The sequence below is a fragment of the Ascidia mentula genome, chromosome 8, assembly GCF_947561715.1.
Source record: "Ascidia mentula chromosome 8, kaAscMent1.1, whole genome shotgun sequence".
Lineage (NCBI taxonomy): Eukaryota > Metazoa > Chordata > Ascidiacea > Phlebobranchia > Ascidiidae > Ascidia > Ascidia mentula.
In genome coordinates, this window is record NC_138573.1 from 16,254,449 (window position 1) to 16,276,536 (window position 22,088).

Sequence of the window (22,088 nt, forward strand, 5' to 3'; positions counted from 1 at the left end):
ACTCGCGTTTAGCGCGTTCAGTTTGGGTACAGCAACAAAATAAGCATGCCAGTAAATGAGATCAAATATAACCTAAAAGTGGAGCGAAGTTTGTTTCCGAAAACCCCGGAAAAGGCGTGTCTTAAAATATCCACAGGCACTTCATTGAACTCTTGAACGCGCGTCCCTTTATTAGATATCAGGTACACGCTCCAAATAAGCGAGCATGCATGTGACGTCAATGCACGTGTTTGGCGTATATATCTGAGCTCGCACGACCAGTGACCAACAGTTCGAGCTAAGACTCCGCACTTGCACACAGACGAAAAGGAAGTTAATAATTCTATAAAAATTGTTGTGATTTTACCTGCTTTGAACATACGGAAACAAGAAGAAGATAATATGCACGGAGTCCTGTTTTTAATTGGGGCGTTCTGCATTGCTGCCACTTTCGGTAAGTTTAGTTTGATATCTTCGTCAATTTTACGTCGAATATAATTTAACACAAACACGTAAGCGGACTTGTTATAATGAAGTGGTTCAAGGTGTATATGTTGTTATTAAACAAACGCTTTAATAATAATTTTTGCCTCATCTTCGTTCATTTTTTTAGATAAAATATTATTGTAAAAAGTGGCACAAATATATTACTGAAATCATACTTTTGCACAACGAATGACAACATTGCATGCTCTTCACAAATTGATTGTGAACTTCTTCATTTTTAAATTTTTACAATATCATATTCGAATTTTTTTAAGGATCTCCAATTTTATCCGAACCACCACCGCCCGTAGATGCGGATGCAGATGACATCTACGTCATCAACGAAATAATCCGTAAGCTGGCATATTTTTCTGAACAGGAAACGCTTTCTTAGATAAACGTTTCCTCAAATAATACAACTGAAGTTATAATTCGTCGTTTTACCTAATTTCGTTATGCTCCAGGAGGCAACACTGAGCGACAGACACGAGTTCCTGACCAATGTTCCAGCCCCAAGGCGTGCATGAACAAATGCCCTCTCGGCTACAAAAAAGATGCCATGGGATGCCCGGATTGCGATAATTGCTTGGAGAAGGGAACGTACGAAAGCGACATTGTTGTGGACGGTACGTTTTGCCTCTTTTTAACAAAGGGGTTTTTGTGAGCATCAGTATACCGATGAGATGCAACCATTCAATGTTTCTCACTTGGACTATCTTAACAACAATTTTTCTTATTTTAAATATCGAAAAGTATTCTTTAATGGCGCGTTTTCAAAGGGCCTTAAAATCGTCAATGCGTATCCCGTCATTGCGGAAAGTTATTCTAACGATGTAACATGTGACTTAACTTGGGTATTTACTTCAGAACGAACCTATGGTGACCTGAAGAAACAATTTGGCGCCCAGTGTGAGAACGAAAAGAAGGAAACCCGAGGAGGAATGAAAGATACTTCACGACAATGGCCAAACGTCGGTGGTTCCCCTGAAGTACCCTACGTATTCGCATCTTCCGTGGGTAAGCACCTGTCTTTTATTGCTTCTAAAAACTGTATTTTCGGCTACCAATATAATAAATTGTCACAAAAGGCCAAGATTTTTATGCGTGACACTGAGACATATAAGATAGTGACGTAGATTTGTGTTTTGGCCTGATAAAAAAAATCGCAATCATGTCGCCAATTGAGGACACTGCTGCGAATATGTGTGTCATACGTACAACAGTGCCAGTGGCGTAAACCTGGAAACAGAACTGTGACGCGTACCTCCAGCCTTGTAAGGGCGAGTAAGGCGATTTGTGAGTCATAGAGACCTTCGAAAACACGTGACACAGAGTTGCAGAGAAGTCGAGTTGTCACCCCTGCGTAAATGCATCGAATCATACGCCGTCACTTGCCTACGTCATCATCATAATCACCATAAAAACATTGGGGATAACAACGTATTGGTGCTGTATCAAATGGTTGTACTGTGGCGTGGATGTTCTAGATATTTTTAAGCATCGTGCATGTAGGAAAATACATTGCTGCACGATTCACTCATTTCAGAAATCCTTGTGTAATCAATGTAAAAAGTAGATGAAATGGATCCTTTCCCATCTGAAGTTTTGAATGGTTGGACAAATACTAAATTCAATAACACGGGCTAAAAACGACTTACAAAACAGCGACGAGAAACGCTAGATGTTCAGCTCATGCCACAGTAACATCCATTTCTTTTTCCTCAGATGAGAGCAAAAGACAAAACATCTTGACCGCCATTAATCAGTACCACACCTATACCTGTATCCGATTCGTGGCAAGAACGACCCAAACCAACTACATAGAGTTCCTCAGTACCTCTGGTTGCCAGTCTTACGTGGGCATGATTGGAAATAAACAACCGGTAAGTTATGGCGCAATATCGCGGTGTACCGAAGTGTGTAGGCCACAATTATTACACGCCAACAACGATAATGTAATATAAAGTTTGGAGATATTGGAAATTCGTTAACGTGATAATTAGTGAAAAAATTGGTACAACGAAAGAAAACTGGTTCCTTAATTCTTCCAGAATCTAACCCTCTAGTTGGCGTTGTACACTAACTTATTTTGATAATAACTCAATGTTATGAAACTAAATATTATTTTATTTGGATCTATTTGAAAATTCGTTACTTTGCAACCCACGATGTTGGCTTAGGTGTGGATCGGTGAAGGGTGCGACCGCAAAATCGGAACAATCATTCACGAAATAATGCACGCTCTTGGGTTCTGGCACGAACAGTCCAGAGCTGACCGCGACCAGTACGTTGAAATCAAATGGGACAACATCAAAGAAGGTAATTTAGAAACTCTACTTGACCTCTGATCTGTTGGATGCGCGTTCTTATGCCTTGCTTAGTATTTTTATGGCTCCTATAAATTGTTGGCGGCATAAACTATTGCATGGATAAGAATGCAAGTGATCAAATTTTTGTTCATATGTACCGAGATTATTATTTTATGTAAACGCGCCTTTGCTGCTTTCGATTCATCGATATCATCAAGCAAATCAGTGGGTGGCATTTATTCAAACCTCGACTTTTACACTGCAGGCTTCGACAGCAACTTTCAGAAACAATCTACCGACGTGTGGGACGCTTTCGGCTCCGCATACGATTTGGGCTCTGTCATGCATTATGGGGGATACTTTTTCTCTACTCAATGGAACGTATTGCCAACTATTGTTTCGAGAAGGTGAGTGCCAATCCAAAGCGTAAACACGCAACACATTATTTAGGTCAGTTTTGTAAGATTAGTTTTCGCAAGTAAAATCATGTGATAAACGCGTTGCGGTGAGACTCCATAAGAGGGGGTGCAGCCGATGCGCCATACCAGCCTGATGGGGCCACGAATAACAAATGGGACAAACAAATTTCATTGCTAACCTTAAAACGAAGGGATTTCTGTTGTGCAGCTGGGTTCCACCTACAGTTATATGCGAACTCTATTAACAAATGTTGTCACAGTGGCTCATTTTTCCGGGTTGCGGTAAGGTTATACCACGAAACTTAAAATCACTTGTCTTGTGTTTAGCACCGGCCAACCAGTGGTGTCCCAGAGAAACGGTTTCTCCGAACAGGATTTGGTCCAAGTAAACAACAAGTATCAGTGTACCGGTGAGTTTTTTTGTTTGGCAGTGTTGCCTGGTACTATGTAGTTGCTGTTGAGGGACAGCTGCAAAGGCTAAAAATATGACTAAAGTTTATGGTTGTAAGTTAGGTTAAACCGACAAAACAAACATATTAGCATTTATTTAAGGACATGAACGAATGTAATACACGCGCAAGTCACCCAGATTTGGTTTAAATCAAACTTACAGAGATCCCTCGTCTTTGCAACACTTTCCCATTTGGCAATAAGACTAAATTGCAAGGAATTGTTTAGGGTATCAAGGAGTTAAGCCGTCTAGTACAACAACAACCACAGCAGCCACCACAACAACCACTGCAGCAGGAGGATGTAGCGACCGTGGATCGTAAGTTATTGAAAGAATTTTCGACGAAATATATTTGTTCTGAGAATAGTATTTGGCATGTACTAAGAGGATAGAAATTTGAGCTCTATTTAGACATAAACAAGAGTTATTTAGTAAGTGCAAGTTTTCATAATGCGCTTGATTTGAAGCTAAATTTACCTCGAAAAAGTTATGGTCGCAGTTATCAAACATTTCTTTTTCTATACAGTTGTGCGAGTTACGTTACAAGCGGGCTCTGCGCCACTTCTACCTACGTGAAAGACTATTTCTGCCGCCGATCGTGCGGAACATGCACTGGTTCACAGACCACATCAAAAGGTACAAATCAACCAAATGTCCAGGCTTCTTTTGCGAGTCATATTTTAATTTTATTTTATTTTTAACAGCTACTACGACTTCTACCACCACTCCAACCACCACTACTACCACTACCACCGCAGCTGCCTCTACAACCACCACTACTACCGTGGCTTCTGGAGTTTGTGGGGACAACAGCCAGTATGTTAACAATGCATTAACTTAAACTCTTTTGGCAACTTGTAACATCTTGAATTAGAGACGCGCTGAACTTTAGCTTCATTGCTTCATTCAAGTAAAATCTATCGGCAAACGTGAAACCAACTGGAGTCGGATAAAAAAGGTTTACTTTGGGGACACGGGGTTTGATGAAAAACACTGATCGGTGCCTCTACGTTTACAAATAAGTCCTGAATACAAGCAGAATTATAGAAAAAATGCGTTGGAATTCATCTAACCGTGCTATACGTCGCAGGTATTGCGAGGCGTGGAAGAAGAAAGGCCACTGCACAGACAAATATCAGTCCTATATGACGAAGCACTGCAAACTATCGTGTGGCCATTGCAACAACGTGGTCACTACCACTACTGCTCCCACAACCACAGGTACAAATTATTTGTGATCGATAAATGGGTATTACGTTCTTTTATACAAATTTGTGAGTGAGACTGTAGAGCAGGGAGTGGACAAATTTTTAGACTTTTTGCACAATAATTTTACAGGTGTTAAATTTACGCTTTAGGTAAAACCTTTTTACAATACTCAAAGATGTCCTATATTTTGGTGGTACTTTAGAGCGACATTTTCACAAGGCCCATGTAATGCAGTTCTCTATTGTGTTTCAGGAAATGTCGTGACGCATCCGTCTACCGGGAAAAAATGCGTGGATGTTTACAAGTAAGTTAGATAGAACCCCACAGCTCATACCCACCTTCAAATACAGATGTTGAAGAGTGTTACGTAGAATATTTAATGAGGAAGCTAAAACTGTAATTGAAAACTGTTTGCAGCAAATTTAAATATCACAAAAGTAACGATTTTGTTTGTACTTGCATATTTATATTTGTTTTTTGCTTTTCAAAAATAGACTACAGTCTTGCCAGTACTGGAAAAGTCAAGAATTCTGCGAACACACGCACGTGAGCTTCATGGCGAAGAATTGCAACGCAACCTGCGGTCTTTGCAGTACACAAGCCACCACTGCTGCCGCGTGCTCGGACAAGAACAAAAAGTAAGATCTTCCCACATCCCGTTGCTTTTTGAACTGAAACACGAAGTTATGCTCAGTAGTTTTAAGTTACATCGCAAAGCCTGAACAAGTTTCCCAATTTGTCACTATTCGTCTAGTTGTAATGCTTGGAAGAGCTACGGGTACTGCGAAAAGCAATACGTCAGTTACATGCAAAAGAATTGCAAGGCTGCTTGCAACTTATGTGGTGGAGGAGTTGCAACCACGTCCACATCACAGGTCGCTACGACACAAAGTAAGATTGATATTCATACTTCAATTCATTTCTACCGTTAACGATATTGCCAAAGCTCCAAGATGGAAGATAATATGTTGATAGCAACGATTTCATTGCTAATTTCTTTCTGTTTGTAGAAGCCTACCACGGCGAATGCGGAATCCCCACCGTCGCTCTTAGCTACAGAATTGTTGGAGGTTTGTTTTCTTGGTTAAACACCATATTTTAGCCTCGAAAAACAACATTTATGTGATATTCTATAGGTGTGGAAGCTAGATATCAAGCAAGCCCCTGGATTGCCAGCATCCGGTTTGCCAACGGTTACGATTTGTGTGGAGGAGCTTTGATTTCCAAGAAGTATATCGTTACAGCTGCACATTGCTTTGGAGGGTAAGATTTTCATAGTGCCACAGGGCGCTGGTTAATATTTCAACACTTTCTATTTCATTTCAATTAATCTGTTCTTCTGGTACAATTAAACGTATACTTTTATTCACGGCTGTTCTGCCTGTTATCTAACTTCGCTGATGAAACCTTGTTAAATAGCAGGCAAAGCATCAGTGAATAAAGGTATACGTTTAAACGAACAGATCATTTGAAACACAATATGCCTGGCAACAACTCAATAATTTACATTTTGCTTTTTTTGCAAAGTGCCCTCCGTAGTCACTATAAATCAGACAACATGTTATCAGAATAGCAATACTCACTTATCCACCAGGACTTCCACTCCAACAGCGAACCGATATTTCGCTTTCCTCGGCAAATTTCAACTTTCCAAAGATGTAGTCGATGCCGGGCAGAAGCGCGTTAACTTCAAGAAAATCACCATTCATCCGAATTACGTTCATGCCAACAGCGACAACGACATTGCTGTCATTGAGGTGAGGCCAGCAGAAACTTAAAACTTTTGTGTCGGCTCAAAATGTTGTAAATACACGTCACAAAATTGTGTTTTTGCGGAAATAAAAATAAAAATAACCTATTTTGTTCTTCAGCTTACCGAGGATGTGACGTACACCGATTACATTCGCCCCGTTTGCCTGCCCTCAAGTGGTGAAGAGCCGAGCCCAGGAACCATTGCCCTCGTTACTGGATGGGGCGACACCAAGTGTAAGATATATAGCCTTTTTCTGAGAAAACACGTACACTAATAGATTATTTTTACTTTTAAACTATCTATTTATTTTAAAATATACGTCAAACGATATTTTCGGCGAGAAATAGCAAGTTAAGTCAGCGTAAACAAGCCTAAGGAAGCCTGATAGCTTCGTTGCATTTTCCCTCAATAAATAAGTTTCCGATTAAAATTAGGAAAAAAACATTCTTGATTGGAATTTATGTAACGTTTGCTTTTCCGTAGTCTTTCGACCTTAACATCAAACTGCAACCTTTTGTTAACAGCGGCCACACAGGACAACAGCAAGCTCCTTCAAGTGGACGTTGAGATTATAAACACAGTCACGTGTAACCAGTGGCTGTTTTCTGTTAACCGACGTACAGAGGTGACCGACAACATGTTCTGTGCTGGGTATGCGCAAGGCGAGAAAGACGCTTGCCAGGTTTGTATTTGTATGTTTTTCATAGAGAAGTGAACAAACTTCATGACAGAACAATATAAACTCTCTCCGTTTAAGTATCAACGGAAAGATGCATCTAAAAACATTGAATGGGTTTCTGAGTAAACTGTTTTCTTTTACCATCGTTTTACGTCTAAAGTTTTCGCTTTTTCTAGTTTGGGAAAGTTGAAACTTTGTGTTGATGAAACACGTTTAGTAACACGGCAAAACCTCGACGCATAACTGAGTCTCCATCAATAAACCAGACATTTGAAAACGAGCACATAGCCATTCACAGAGAATTTATAAACACAAATATCTTTTGCAGGGTGACAGCGGCGGTCCTCTTGTGCAAAAACGAGGAAACGCTCACTACCTTATTGGTGTAGTTTCTTGGGGTTACGGTTGCGCCGCAGAAAGAAAACCCGGTGTCTATACCAAGGTAAGATTCCTATCGACATTATTGTTATATTAATTTATTTATAAGCAGCAAATTGTTTTGTTTATTTGCTATCCTTCTTTTGCTATGGTTCAAGTCCTAAACCGTTTTTACTATCCTAAAAGTTTCCCATCCTTCAAGTCCTAAATTAACGTCAGTGCTGAAAGTTAGTCGAAACGGTCCTGCACGCCTTTCCTGTAAGAATTCAACGACTTGTGTGTCCCAAATAGTTTCGAGAAGCTTATATTTAATAAATTTATTCACTTATTAAGAAGTCTCACCAACAATGGTTTATTTTTTCTTGTAATCGTTCCTAGCAGGATTATTGTTTTCTTTTACCCTGATTAAAGCACTTTTTTCTTGTCCAGGTTTCCGCAGTGATTGACTTTATAAACGGTGTTACGCAACAGTGAGGAAACCGGAGAGATGGACAAAGAGCGCCCGAGTAGTTTTTTTGAAAATTTTACATCATATGCTGTCCTCCTGTAGGCGACTTTCCAGCCAAACTGATTGAAGTGCAATATATATGCAGCGCGTACCCTCTGTATGTAAATCTGAAGCGCGTCGCCGTCTCGCTATTTATGATATGTGTATTTATTTCTGCCCGTTCTTTTTACTCTTGCGTAGTGATTTTTTTTAGTTATTTTGGAATAATAATCTATGGAAACTGCGAAACAAGAGTGCGTGTTGCTGTGAGAAAAACGTTTTCTACGTTTGGGTTGAAAGACTTGCTGATTTATGCGGTCGGAAAAAGGGATACTTCTGCAAAGAACAAAAAATACCTTTATAAGAGAAACAGGAGGACACACAATACACAAAGTATACAGTTGTCGAAACTCAGCACTAAACACCAGTAAGACTTACAGGGCGCATACAAAATGTAGGTTTCACCAGAACAGCATTATCTAAGTATAAATAGACTGGCCCATATTGTTATTAACACTGTCATGTTAAAATAAGACGTTTCGACAAAAACTTATGTCATCATCAGTTTGACTGACGCGATTGGTGTAGCTCCATCATTATAAGGAGCTGACCTGACCGACGTCACAGTTTAACGTCACAGTTAAGTTTAGTGAGCCACAAATCCTTGCGCTGGCGAGAGACAGGTACCGTCTCCTGCTGATGGAGTCGCTGTCCATACAACAGCAACAACCACAACTCAACGTGGACGGCACTTCTGCACCACTATTTTTATTTAATGTGTAATGTGTTTGTTGCGTTTTATGCCGTTTATTGTGTATTTTGCGTTTTGCGTCGCTTACTGCGCATTTTCCGCCTCTTAGTGGTGTGTGGCCGATAGCAAAATGACGTCACCACCCGCGCGAGCCTTATCTGTGACGTCGGTCAGGTCAGCTCCTTATAATGATGGAGCTACACCAATCGCGTCAGTCAAACTGATGATGACATAAGTTTTTTTCGAAACGTCTTATTTTAACATGACAGTGTTAATAACAATATGGGCCAGTCTATTTATACTCAGAATTATGAGAAAACCCGTGAGTTGTGTTCCTAAGCATTATCTAAATATTAACATCTTTGCACTTGGAAATACCAGTTTTGTAATGCAAATTCTATGCAAAAATAAGCATGATAAGGCAAAAGTGATGTTTTGCTTTGCCGGCCTCAATGTGAATTGCAAAGTAGGTTCCAAATTTAAGGAGCGGTCGACAAGGTATACCGAGGGACAACAGACTAAATTTATACGGGCATCTACCTCTCCAGTTCCATCAGCGACCATTTATTGACAGAAAAGCAATTTTTAAAGGAAACCATGATCGGGTGGCTCCTAACCATTGGACTGTTGGTAGCGACTGTCAAAAGTTTAGGTAAGATAAGAAAAATCAAGTGTACATAAATGATTTTAGCCACAAACTATATCACTTGGCCAAGTCTGGTGGATGACCATACGTAAAAAGCTACTTTGAGCGGTATGGCTGGATCAACATAAGACGTAATTTGGAAAATAACGTTTGGGAATGTTTTAGCCAATCCACTGTCCAGTTCGTGTTTATTCTCTAGTGTTGTGGGTGCTCAACTTAACCTCCGTGGTTTTATCGATACCCACGATATTTTATTTGTTATATTCCATATATAGCCCCTGGTTGCTAATCAGACAAATCTATTTGTTTCAATTTGCTTTCCACTGAACTGTTTACAATTTATGCTCAATTGTTTCAGCTGTTCCAGGAGATTTTGGTTCACGTTTAACAACAGATAGAAAATATGTTGACCAAAACGATCAAACAGGCAAGAAAACAACGACTTAACCACAGATGCTCTATTGTAACCTGCACCAATGTAGTTTCAGATAGGGAAACTGGCAGGGATATCAACATGACAGTGGATTGCCCAAGCATTGAAGAGTGTCTTATGAAATGTCCGTTGGGTTACAAAAAAGACGAACGTGGTTGTCCTCTGTGCGAAGAATGCGAGACAGAGGGGGTCTTTGAAAGTGATATAGTGGTGGACAGTAAGTTAACACTTCAACGATTTTGGCAAACACGAATAAAAATGTCCCCGATTGCACGAATAAAAATGTCAAAGTGGACCCGCATGCTTCACAATAAATAGTAAAACACTATGTAAGTAGTTAAAACAACGCGAGTAACGAAAAAAATGATTAAAGGCATGTCTGCGTGTTGTGTCATGTTTGTATATTTATACTGATTCCATTTTATTCCCAATTGGGTTCAGTAAAGGGAAACAAATCATTTCGTGTAACCAAAATGTCTCGAATGCGTGCGTTATTATTTGCATAACTGGATTGGTTTTTAGCTCGGTCCTACGGTAGTCTCTTACGTCAGTATGGCGTGAAGTGTGAAAACCAGAACAAAACCAGCAGGGGAGGCATGGCGTCCTTAGATCACCAGTGGCCATTAGTTAATGGTGAAGTCAAGGTTCCGTACACCTTTCACCGGTCAATTGCAAAAGGTAGGATACTTGATTTTCCTTTGTTAGGAATGTACGGGTGAGTACATACCAAAAAGACGGTGTGCTTATTAAGTTATGTTGGTGAATTCCAAAGTGGACAAGTATGTTTCTTATAAATCGAATTCCAAGCGCGCTTACACCAAACAGCGGTTTTTGCAGGAGTTTAACGTGTTGGTTTACTAAATTGCGCATTGTAACTATACATGGCATGAATCATGCAGGACAATCAAAATTAGCATTTCGTTAAATCAGCTTCCGCCGCTTCTTCACGTCCGTTTCCCTTCTGTGGGAAAGGTGGATGACTAAAACGTGGAAGCATATTCAAAGAGGGGATATTTATTTGAATATAAAAGATACATATCAATCTCGAGCCACCTTAAAAATCTGAATTAATCCTTATGTACATAACAACTTCACTTACATATTCTTGCTTCGTCAACAAAACAAACTTTTACCTCAGGTAATATATGACGCTAAAGTTTGCATTTTTATATACCAGTTACATGTGTGCAGTTCGTACCAACTGCAAATGCACAAAACGCACCAACTTATGATGGTTCAATATGTTATGCGTTGCGTTTAACGTTGTTTCCAGGTAGTGACACTTACAACATGATTATGAGAGCGATCAAGGAATATCAAGATAAAACCTGCATCAGATTAGTGAACAGGACGACTGAGTCGAATTACATTGAATTTATCAGCACGTCCGGCTGTCAGTCGTACATTGGAATGATTGGTGGCAAACAAGGGGTAAGGGTTTACGATAGAGCTAATTGATTAGCATTTCAATGTGATTATTATAGACTGTTCAATTTACTACGTAACCACTGAGATTACCTGATAGTTGGTGCACATTCAGCGTGTTTAACTGAACTGTAGTTTGTTTGGAAAAAAATTGACACAATGAATAAATCGTTGTGTCTGCTGTGCAATCGTTTTTGGTTGTTCAGGTGTGGATTTCACAAGGATGCGATGTAAAGATTGGCACCACCTTGCACGAACTGATGCACGCCCTAGGTTTCTGGCATGAACAGTCACGTGGGGATCGGGACGACCACGTGAAAGTGTTGTGGAATAACATTGATCCAAGTATGAAGTCAGCAGTTTTAGAGATTCAAGAAAATTACGTTTGCAAAAATACGCAGATTTTAAGAGCAACTTCGAGAAACAGTCTCACGAAGCCTGGAAATCCTACGGTTCGCCGTATGATTTCGGGTCGGTGATGCACTACGGTGGATATTACTTCAGCAAACGAAGTGGGATTTTACCGACGATCGTGAATAAATTGTAATGCTGCTGTTTGGGGAGAAGTTACAACATATACTATACAAAACCTACTCTGGGGCTCGTCAACTTTGTGACGTACCAGATTATATTCCTGCTTAACCCACGTGGGGTTATGTTCATTCAATCAAAGTTTACTGGGTTACTCGTCCCACATATGATGTAAAAAATAATTTCCGTTACCTTTATCGCAGAAAAAGACAGTTGAAAGTAATTGCAAATTCTATGCGACCACAATATTTACTCGTCCCACGTATGACGTAAACTAATTTTGAATAAAATAATTCCTAGATTTAAAACTGATAAAAATTTAAAAAGGACGATTAACCGTACTTTTATATTAGCACGAACGAACCAACCGTGGGCCAACGAGATGGGTTTTCAACTCAAGATCTCTACCAGATTAACAAAAAGTATGGCTGTACGGGTAAGAAAAAAAATTTGCAATTCAGGAGGCATGTTGTCAATGGTAACGTTTCTTTAACTTGTTTTCTGTGAAGCATATCTCAAAAATGAAACCGAGACCGTTAATTCACTGCCTGTAACTACGACTAGCACTGCAACACCATTCGTTGAGCCATGCGTCGACCAATCGAATGTGTAAGTTATTGCATGATGTATATGTAGAAAGAACCTATCACGGTATGATAAATACTTGGCGTGCAAGATTGTGGAAAAGCGTTGTTTTTTTGCCAGACTCTTAAAACTTGTCACATTTTTAAGGTGTCAGCTTCATTTAGAGTATTGCAAAAATCCATACATCAAAACAACCCTATGTCCAAAGTCGTGTAAATACTGCACGAGCGAACAGGAGAAGATTGAAACCACAACACCATTTGCTGGACCATGCATAGACAATTCCACCGTGTAAGTCAATATGGAAAAATATGGCAACAAAAACCCACTATGAGAGTTCTTCTTTTTCTTTTAATACGTCAAAGTACCAACGCTGATTTCTCTGGTGACAGTTTTGTGCCACAAACACAACTGGTGGCAGTTTTGTTTTTTTGAAAGGTGTGAGTTGTATCTCGAGAAAGGACATTGCGAAACCACTCCATACGTCAAAACACATTTGTGCCCCAAGACTTGTGAGTATTGCAAAAGTAAAAAGGAAAAAATCACAACCACAACGGAAACTGCGACTACCACTCAAACTCCATTTACTGGACCATGTGTCGACAATTCAACAGTGTAAGTTGAATGCAAGAAGAGCGCCACAGGTTCATATTGAATCAAACACCATTAATACATGAAAGCGACATTTTGACAGAACTTTCCTGTGGAATTAAAGTAATTTGCATTGAATTGCTTGTGTCTTAATATGAATGGATATCGACAACACATTGTCTGTTTTGGTAATCCTATATAGAAATAATATTAGAGCTTTCCTCATACAAACCTTGCCTTATTAAGGTGCCACTTGTATCAAGAGAGAGGATATTGTGAAAGTACTGCGTACGTCAGAACACATCTGTGTCCAAAAACTTGTCGTTACTGCACAAGCGCGAAGAGCAAGATCGCCATATGTAAGAACACTCTGGCTTACACATTACACTTTGCTTATTTCTTTTTTTATGTGTTGCAGTCGAGAAATGTATCGACCAATACAAGTAAGCTTTCATATGAAGAGTGACTGCAATTACAACCGAAACGTCTAAAAGATTAATTATTTGGAAATAAAACATATTTCACCCTTTCGTGTTTAACTGCACCAAGGCCTGAAGTTACTAAACTTTTTTTTTCGCGTATTTCATGATAAAGGGATTGCCCGGCTTGGAAAAAGTACTGCAAAAGCCTTCCTTACTACATGAACATATACTGCAATAAAACGTGTGAGGTTTGCAGCCCGACTCTCAGTTCACCTACATGTCAAGATTTATCCGAAAAGTAAGTGGTCATGCGTATACCAATACTACTTAGTCCACGTTAAAGCTACAGAAAATACTTTTTAATAAATGTCAGTATATTGACATATTTTAGCTACCGTTATAGCAAAACAAAAAAGTCAGTTGAAAGCAATTGCAAATTCTATGCGACACCATTTTGAGAAATTTCCAATCAAACAATTAAAAGCGTGAACAACAGAATTATTACCATAAAAGTCAACTTGTTTCGCGGCGCACAAATTACATGTGGCAAACCCTTCGAAGAGTCTCGACGTTAGTCGTTCAAAACGACCCGACCTAAACGTTGGCAGAAGACCACCATGAGATGCTAGAATCAAATCAAATCATGTGTGTTTTGCTCAAAAAAGCAACTGCGCAGATTAACAATACACAAAGGAAATGATTCAGGATTACAATTTAAGATTTGATGTGGTTTTTCTGCAGGTGCCCAATAACTGCAACAGAATGCAACAACAAGCCAGAAGTTGCGAGGAAATTCTGCAGAAAGTCATGCGGATATTGTGGTGTGTTACGACATCAAGCTTAAACTTGTTCACGAGAGCTAAACATGGTTCTTTCTATCCTGAAATTTCTTTTTGTTTATGTCAAAGTTGATGTAAAATATGCGTTCATGAACCGATTTTTTGTGCAGGCATCAGTGATCAATGCGGTGTTCCAGTTGTTTCGCCTTCAAAGCGAATTGTGGGAGGTGAGGAGCCAGCAAATCGTAACACCACTTTTTGCTTTAATGCTCTCACATTCGAAATAGCACAAATCTTCTACTACTAAAGACTATTGCAGATGGCATGATACCGGTTTTAATTTTAAACAATTTCGTACAGGTGTCCAATCGCTTTACAAATCGAGACCTTGGATTGCAAATATTCACAACCCACAGGGAAAATCGATTTGTGGCGGTTCTCTTATTTCTATGAGATTTATTATCACAGCAGCCCATTGCTTTTCCAGGTAACATTCATAGATACATTTTGAGTACTGGCTTTTACTGTAACTATTATACAACTGTGTGTAATATGCTTTTGTTCCAATATAAATTACATTTTAAAATAACCTCGTGACAAAACGCAGTTTTAATTTAAAGAAAACACCTTTCGTTAAAAAGCATCATCAGTTCTAATACAGAAAACGAAAAAAAATAATTGCGTTTTGACACGAGATTATTTTGTATTGTAATTGTAAATGTGACGTTTCCACCTGTGTCACGCGCAACAAGTGGCGTTAAAAAGAGGCGGATTTCAGGAGATAAATACTAAATATTTGTTCCAATAGAGCACACTACAAGATGATTGATCAGTATTTCGCTTATCTTGGCAAGCACCACTTCTCCCAGGACGTGTACGACGAGGGTCAGAAGCGCGTTGAGTTTCTTAATGGCACAATACACCCGGATTACGATAGCCGATCTTTTAACAACGACTTTGCGCTTATAGAGGTATAAGTTTTGGTTTCAAACTTTGTAGGCAAAAACAATTGTCGCACTTACAGCTTGAGGATTCACAATTTAAAAAAGTGTTCAAATTTGAAACCATCTTTCGCGTCCTACAAATCGTAGGCTGTGAAGCAGTATGCCCTGAAATCAGGGCACTTTGTATATGAGTGTCTGTGCATTTACAATGTACGCCAGACATAAGAAAATTAGGTTGTGTTGATCAATTTCTGTAAACGTATGCTTAAAGTTTTGGATGTAAGTGTTTAGGTAACAAATTTTTGACTAAAATAGTGCAATATTTTACAAATTTCCTGACCACTAGATCGTGATAAATAGTAATTTGCATAAAATTGGCAAAAACTGGTTACTGAGCGTTTTTACTTTCCAAATTAGAGATTTCCTGACCACTAAGTTTATTAGTTCACGTAAAATTTAACAAAATGTTTTTCTATTTACGTTCAGCTCCGGGCCGCTGTCGACTTCAACGACTACATTAAACCAATCTGCCTGCCGAAAGCGAACGTGATGCCTGTGATCGGATCATACGCTGTCGTCAGTGGGTGGGGAACAATCGGTAAAAATTACTATTTAATGATAAAAACATTTTTATTGAACTAAAATAATATCTTAGTTGCATTAAAACATCAGTGTAAAATAGACTATAAAACCATACTTTTTGATTTCAATCTTGTTTTCGGAATAAAAAACTTACAATGCGTTTTTCATTCTCATTTATCATTGGGTGCTTCAACATTTCCAATCAAAGGACTTTGCTATGTCCAAAATAAACTATTTTATCTCCCAGTAAAAATTCCTGCTTCCCTTTTCAAATTTTGAGAAATAGAAATCGTAACATTCCTTCCGTAACCTATTTACATTTACAACAAGTTATTGAACAAGAAATGTATTGGTAATGATGCAGGGAACAGCGCTTACCCAAAAACCCTTCAAGAAACCAAAGTGCGTATCATCAATCGAAAGGTTTGCAACAAGTGGTTCTTCAAGAACGAACACGCCTTCAACGCCGTGAATGCAAACATGTTCTGTGCTGGTTATCAACAAGGCGGAAAGGACGCCTGCCATGTACGAAATATACTCAAATGTATTTTCTAACACTTTTGAATGTCTCACACCTTGTTTATAACGCAGAAATCTTTCATAACTTTGCATGATAAAATAGGATCGTTCCACCTGTCAGAAAAAGTGGCTGATCTAGCTTGGCTGCAACGCCTTGGCTGCTATGCCTGCGAACCTACCTTATTTATATGTTGCTTCCAAATTGTGTTTTATGCTAAATGGCATTTGCTTAAACTTTTCCTGTGTGCCTTCAAGTAAATTTCATATACTTTAAACTCATCGCATTCGTGTGTCCTTCAGGGAGACAGCGGCGGGCCTTTGGAGCAGGTCGTTGGTGGCAAACACTACCTTGTAGGTGTTGTTTCGTGGGGATATGGATGCGCACAAACGGAGAGGCCTGGTGTTTATGCACAGGTTCGTATGATTGAGTGGATTGTAGAATGCCAACACCGACAGAAATGCTTGCAAAATTAAGCCTAGTTGTTTTTCGGGGACCTTACATTCTTGGGGCTCGAAGCAATAACTTATATACGTTGTGAGATAAAATATGTCCTTTTTCGCGTAATTACCTACGTAGAGAACGCAATGAAAAGACACAAAGCTATAAATGACTTGCAACAATATCACGACAACATCAATTACCTTTCAGGTGTCAAAGAAAGTGAATTGGATTACATCAACTGTCGGCTTGTTCTAGGTGCACGAAACCGTCATTTTGCATTATGTGTGGTAAACAGTATTTAAATGGAACAAAGAGTATTTAATTTTGCCGTTAAAAACGAATGATTGGTATGTTTTTGTGAAAAAATATAATAAAATTATATCCAATAAAGATTTATAGCATATCGTTAGATTCCTGTTTGATGGACAAAATATGTAGCTATCCAGAATACATGTAAGCAAATTAATTTAATTTGCCTAAAAAATTACTACGGCGAACAACAGGCGCGAAGAATGGCATGAACCTATGGCGCCCACGTGATCGTAATTTCCCAACGCAGAATCATCGTCTGTCGAAGGATCGCAGCTAGCCGCACTGGGTAGTGATGGGTAGCGATAGGACGTCAGGAGAGATAAAGTCGTTGTCACCCATCCTATGACGTCATCATATGACAACCTTTGCAACTAGTCCTTAGCATGTCAACAACCGGTGCCTATATTTAAAGTAGTCCGACAGGAAGATTGGGAAAGTATGACCAGAGCTTTTGTATACACAACTAGGCACGAGTGAGCCACATACGGGCAATTTGTTGTACATGCTATACTGATACCGATTTCATTCAAATCCGCGCAGGCTATACAAGCTGCAAATTAGGGTGGAATAAATTGTGTACGTTGTGACAAAACATATGATATCGTCCCAAATCAGTAATTATTTTCGTACTTATATTTCGTACTTTTCGTCCCTTAACCAAGTGATACAAACTACAACAAAATACGGCATTGTAAAGTGAAGCACATCATTACATTGCGCTTTAAATTGCACACAAACCCAGCACAGGCTTACAACAATTTCCACAAAATACAGTCTGTAAACATTTCAAAAGCAATCAATTAAATTGTTTGAGTAGATTGCATGAAAACACACACTTAAATTTAAATTAATGGAACGGACAACGAGATTGTCTGCATTTAATAAACGCCAACAACGCAAACACGATAATTTCCTGAATGTGGCGACCTTTTTAACAACTTGTGGTTTTAGAACCCTTGAGGCATGTTGGTGTATGGACCACAAACGACAGAAAATCACAAGCAATACTGTACTAAACACGATTTCAAATGAAAGATACGCCTGCAATGATACTTACACATAATTTTCATCATGTTTCGAATTTTAATTATTGTCACTATTTCTTTGTATTACCCGAAAATCGTCAAATTTTTCACACAGTCAGTTGACATTATGTTGTTTCTGTGGTTGTCAGTACATTTTAATAAGCACAACAGACAATTATATACACCTGGCATTACATTAAGATGACTACCGTTATTCGGCGGGGAGAATTTAAAATGCTAAACAGTTTCAAACCCAAACAAACTTATGCAGAATATTGCTTGCTTCTACAAAGCTCAATGTAAATGCCAAAGTACACGTATAGTTTTTGAGGGTATAAAGATCGCAACTAACACAGTAGACGTGTGACAAACAAACCACACCGACAAGGAAGAAGACAAGATGAACAAGTTGATTTCGTTTGTAGGCCTGTGTTTGGTTGTTCAAACCATAGGTAAGGTCAAGTTGTAAAGTTTACAAAATGCAATCGTTTGGTTTAAGAAAGGAAATACGTTTTTTAGGGAATCGTAACTGGTTTACTGAAGTTTGTTTCTATATTAACTTTTAGCATTGATCGCATGAGAAAAATATCACACGGGAATTCCTTTAGATCGGGTCAAAATTACGTGTGTGTAAATTATTTTGTGGCACCATAAAATCACTTGTTTTTGCAGCTTTCACGATTAGTCCCTCAAACAACGATGTCACCAGTGATGGCACCTCGGGAATCAGTAAGTAAAACGATTGTAATTGTACAACATAAACCCATAACGTTTCACTTTTTGCCAGTTGATTGCACTGGCACTCCAGCATGCAATAAGACGTGTCTATTGGGTTACAAGAATGACGAACGTGGTTGTCCTTTGTGCGAGTGTGAGACAGAGGGGGTCTTTGAAAGTGATATTTTTGTTGACAGTAAGTTCACTATAATATTTATAAACAAACTGAAAAATGTGTTCACAAAGATCATGTAGAAGTAAGATAGAAGTAAGTTAAACAATGTAAACTGACTTCATGTAACTGCTTCTTGCGCCAACTGGTCATTTAAACCCCACCTATATATGTAGACCGAACCTATGAATCCCTTGTGAGTCAATATGTCCAGGACAATGAGATCATGACAAAGAGAGCAGGTAGCAAGCCCTCACAGGGGCGCTGGCCAAAAGTGAATGATGAAGTTCTGGTACCTTACACCTTTGACTGCTCTATTCCAGTCGGTAAGAAGTCTTTAACTTTCTGTTGATGAACTCAGGGTAAGAAAAAATGTAATTAATTTTTAATAAATTTTCTATTTTAGGAAGTCGGGCCTTCAACATGATCATGAAAGCAATCAACGAGTACCATAATAAAACCTGCGTTAGATTCGTGAACAGAACGACTGAACTAAACTATATAGAGTTCATCAGTAGCCCGGCTGGGATTTGCCAATCGATGGTTGGAATGGCTGGAGGCAAACAAAATGTAATGACAGACAACTTGTAACTCAAATTATTTGTCGATTTTATAGGATTTTTAGTTACATCCCCAATTCCTTCCAAGTGATTAAAAGGAAAGTTTTATTGGTGAACATAATAATTTTTTCTTTCTTTTTTGACGACAAAACGCCGTGTCACTTGACAGTTTGAGTAAATTGTCGTAATGGAGATGTATAAACAGGTATGGATATCTCCAGGATGTGACATAGAGATTGGCACAAGTTTGCACGAACTGATGCATGCGCTTGGATTTTGGCACGAACAATCTCGACCTGATAGAAATAAATTTGTTAAAATAGTTTGGAAAAACATCAAAGCAGGTGGTGTGAAGTTTATGAATTATTTTACCGGTTGGTCTAGGTTTAACTGAAATTATTGGCTACATGCAGGCAAAAGGCCAAACTTCTCAAAATTGCTGTGGCGCAAATGGAATTCTTATGGTTCGTCTTATGACGTAGGGTCGGTGATGCAGTACGGTGGATATTACTTCAGCAAAAACAAAACTCACTTGCCTACTATCGTGAATAGATTGTAAGAATATATGTCATCGCCTGTTTAAAGGCTATATTTGGTGTAAATATGGAAAATATATTAAATTATCTTTACTAGTAGATAAATTTGAATGTCCTAGACATGTAACGCCATCGAAATATCTGTAACGTTATCTTGTTACAAATCTTGTTGTTGTTGTTAATCCAATGATATAATTGAACAGAAACTTTATTAAAGAAACCCCTAAAGTAATTTTTCTTAAATACTCGGTATATTCGTCAGAACCGGAAAACCTGTAGTTGCCCAAGAAGATGGTTTTTCGACAGAAGACATTTATCAGATCAATGCAATGTACGGCTGCACAGGTACAAACCTCAAACGTTTGGTAGCTTAGCATTTTTAACCATAAAAGAATGTGTTTTATGCAGCTCACTTGGGAAATCGCACTACCACCACTACCACAACTACCACCACTACCACAACTACCACTACTACCACCCTTGGACCACCAGCTCAAAGCGCATGCTTTGATTACGACCCGTAAGATTTACTATAACTAATGTTGTCGTACATACTTAATTACGTACTTACTATTTCAAAAATAAACTTACATAGTCCGTTTTTTTTCGCCAAAATAATTTATAATCTCCACCCTTTAATACAGTCATGTTTGCGCGATTTATGAACCTTTGTGCGTTGAATCCCCCGAAACGATGAGGTTTGATTGCAGCAAGACGTGTAAATTTTGCTGATAACGTAAGTACAGACTTTTTTGTTTTTTAAGTCTTTATACGGTGGTTTTTTTATTAGTTGGTGTTTTTTTCCCTTTTTTTCCATTTCTAATTTGACTAAATGTATTTTGCATATTCCCGCTCGTAACACATTTGACTCATTTTTAGGTGTCAGATGGAAAATTATGCCTATTCATACCCAGAAGCCTAAATTTTTGTGACCTAAAAACAGTTGTGACCTAAATTTTAACATATAGCCTTTATTCGTAAATAAATGTGATGTAATAGAAAAAGCCAATTTGTTTCGCGACGCAAGAGTTATATTGGTGACCACATGCAGACAAGCGACCCCAAGTTTCAAAACCTCCAGCTTAAAACAGAGTAAAAAAATGCCACGATGCATAACAAAACATACGCAAAGTGGAAAAACGCATCCCGCTGCCACATGCTGTGAAGTTTACACTGTGTGCAACCTGATCCATAGCCATTAAAATAATTCACAATATATTAAATAACAGCATAGTTCTTACTGGTTTCAATGGGGAAAATTGATGTTGTAACTTTACATTAACAACCCCCATAATAACATCCTAACGAGGCCTAAGTTATAAAAGTGATGTTGGAGACGAGTCGTCGGCGTGACCTTTGAACCTTGAATATATGTGTTAGTTTATCCCGTGCTGCAGCTTTTTAATATTGCCCAGATATACAGCAAGTGTGAAAGTTGTAATTTGGTAGGGACTTCTGTTTTTGCAGAATATTGAATATAAATGAATATTTCACATAATCGCATCATCTTTACGTTTCAATTCGTTTTGCTTTGGCCAGAACGGCCGGGCGACCACCTGGTGTTATAGAGACAACATCGCGAAAAAACTATGAATACAACAAAGCAAATTAATTTTATTTTGCTTATAAAACTACGAAGGACAACAACGGCCACGAAGAATGACATGAACCTGGCACCCGCCTGATGGTGTTTTCCCAACGCAGAATCATTTTCTGTCGTAGAATCGCAGTCAGCCGCGCTGGATGTTGATGGGTTGAAATAGGACGCCACATGATGTTAGGTGCTCAAAACTACAACACTTAGGTGCAAAATCCTTGGAGCCGAGCTTGAAATCACATATGATTGGCTCACAACAAAAACACTTGGGGCTTTCTCGTTTGCCACAAAAAGATTGGATAGAACGTGAGTCAGGAGAGATAAAGTCGCTCTTGCTTGTCCCATGACGTCATCATATGACAATCTTTG

At 38.8% G+C, this 22,088-nt stretch overlaps 3 protein-coding genes across 3 annotated transcripts; all 3 read left to right on the forward strand.

Annotated features, from left to right (window-relative positions):
- The first annotated feature begins 305 nt into the window (after positions 1-305).
- On the forward strand, positions 306-8,340 carry LOC145911227 (zinc metalloproteinase nas-15-like). The gene is made up of 22 exons (XM_082998502.1): positions 306-433; positions 741-818; positions 930-1,091; positions 1,333-1,482; positions 2,191-2,348; positions 2,646-2,784; positions 3,040-3,181; positions 3,521-3,603; positions 3,872-3,962; positions 4,171-4,280; positions 4,349-4,460; positions 4,735-4,865; positions 5,106-5,157; positions 5,348-5,491; positions 5,608-5,744; positions 5,864-5,923; positions 5,990-6,116; positions 6,448-6,610; positions 6,725-6,839; positions 7,131-7,288; positions 7,614-7,727; positions 8,093-8,340. Exons 1-22 carry the CDS (start codon positions 382-384, stop codon positions 8,135-8,137), a joined length of 2,523 nt encoding a protein of 840 aa, XP_082854628.1. The 5' UTR covers positions 306-381; the 3' UTR covers positions 8,138-8,340.
- A 1,721-nt stretch (positions 8,341-10,061) lies between these two features.
- LOC145912094 (uncharacterized) lies at positions 10,062-17,055 on the forward strand. The gene is made up of 20 exons (XM_082999516.1): positions 10,062-10,197; positions 10,503-10,658; positions 11,254-11,411; positions 11,612-11,750; positions 11,807-11,948; positions 12,290-12,372; positions 12,446-12,545; positions 12,669-12,812; positions 12,960-13,136; positions 13,359-13,471; positions 13,531-13,555; positions 13,707-13,832; positions 14,276-14,355; positions 14,484-14,540; positions 14,674-14,800; positions 15,122-15,284; positions 15,744-15,855; positions 16,204-16,364; positions 16,659-16,772; positions 17,008-17,055. The coding sequence occupies exons 1-20, from the start codon at positions 10,062-10,064 to the stop codon at positions 17,053-17,055; spliced, it is 2,361 nt and encodes a 786-aa protein (XP_082855642.1).
- A 1,459-nt stretch (positions 17,056-18,514) lies between these two features.
- On the forward strand, positions 18,515-21,092 carry LOC145912242 (hatching enzyme 1.2-like). Its single transcript, XM_082999657.1, has 11 exons — positions 18,515-18,589; positions 18,810-18,866; positions 18,925-19,050; positions 19,203-19,352; positions 19,433-19,596; positions 19,792-19,930; positions 20,000-20,141; positions 20,385-20,467; positions 20,531-20,642; positions 20,767-20,858; positions 21,002-21,092. Exons 1-10 carry the CDS (start codon positions 18,538-18,540, stop codon positions 20,852-20,854), a joined length of 1,113 nt encoding a protein of 370 aa, XP_082855783.1. The 5' UTR covers positions 18,515-18,537; the 3' UTR covers positions 20,855-20,858; positions 21,002-21,092.
- The last annotated feature ends 996 nt before the right edge of the window (positions 21,093-22,088 follow it).

Coding starts and splice junctions, on each gene's coding strand:
- LOC145911227 (XM_082998502.1), top strand. CDS start 382: ATGCACGGAGTCCTGTTTTTAATTGGGGCGTTCTGCATTGCTGCCACT. Junction 434..740: donor CTGCATTGCTGCCACTTTCG/GTAAGTTTAGTT, acceptor AATTTTTTTAAG/GATCTCCAATTTTATCCGAA. Junction 3,963..4,170: donor GGATGTAGCGACCGTGGATC/GTAAGTTATTGA, acceptor TTTTCTATACAG/TTGTGCGAGTTACGTTACAA.
- LOC145912094 (XM_082999516.1), top strand. CDS start 10,062: ATGACAGTGGATTGCCCAAGCATTGAAGAGTGTCTTATGAAATGTCCG. Junction 10,198..10,502: donor AAGTGATATAGTGGTGGACA/GTAAGTTAACAC, acceptor ATTGGTTTTTAG/CTCGGTCCTACGGTAGTCTC. Junction 13,556..13,706: donor AAATGTATCGACCAATACAA/GTAAGCTTTCAT, acceptor TTCATGATAAAG/GGATTGCCCGGCTTGGAAAA.
- LOC145912242 (XM_082999657.1), top strand. CDS start 18,538: ATGAACAAGTTGATTTCGTTTGTAGGCCTGTGTTTGGTTGTTCAAACC. Junction 19,597..19,791: donor TGGCTGGAGGCAAACAAAAT/GTAATGACAGAC, acceptor ATGTATAAACAG/GTATGGATATCTCCAGGATG. Junction 19,931..19,999: donor TTGGAAAAACATCAAAGCAG/GTGGTGTGAAGT, acceptor GGCTACATGCAG/GCAAAAGGCCAAACTTCTCA.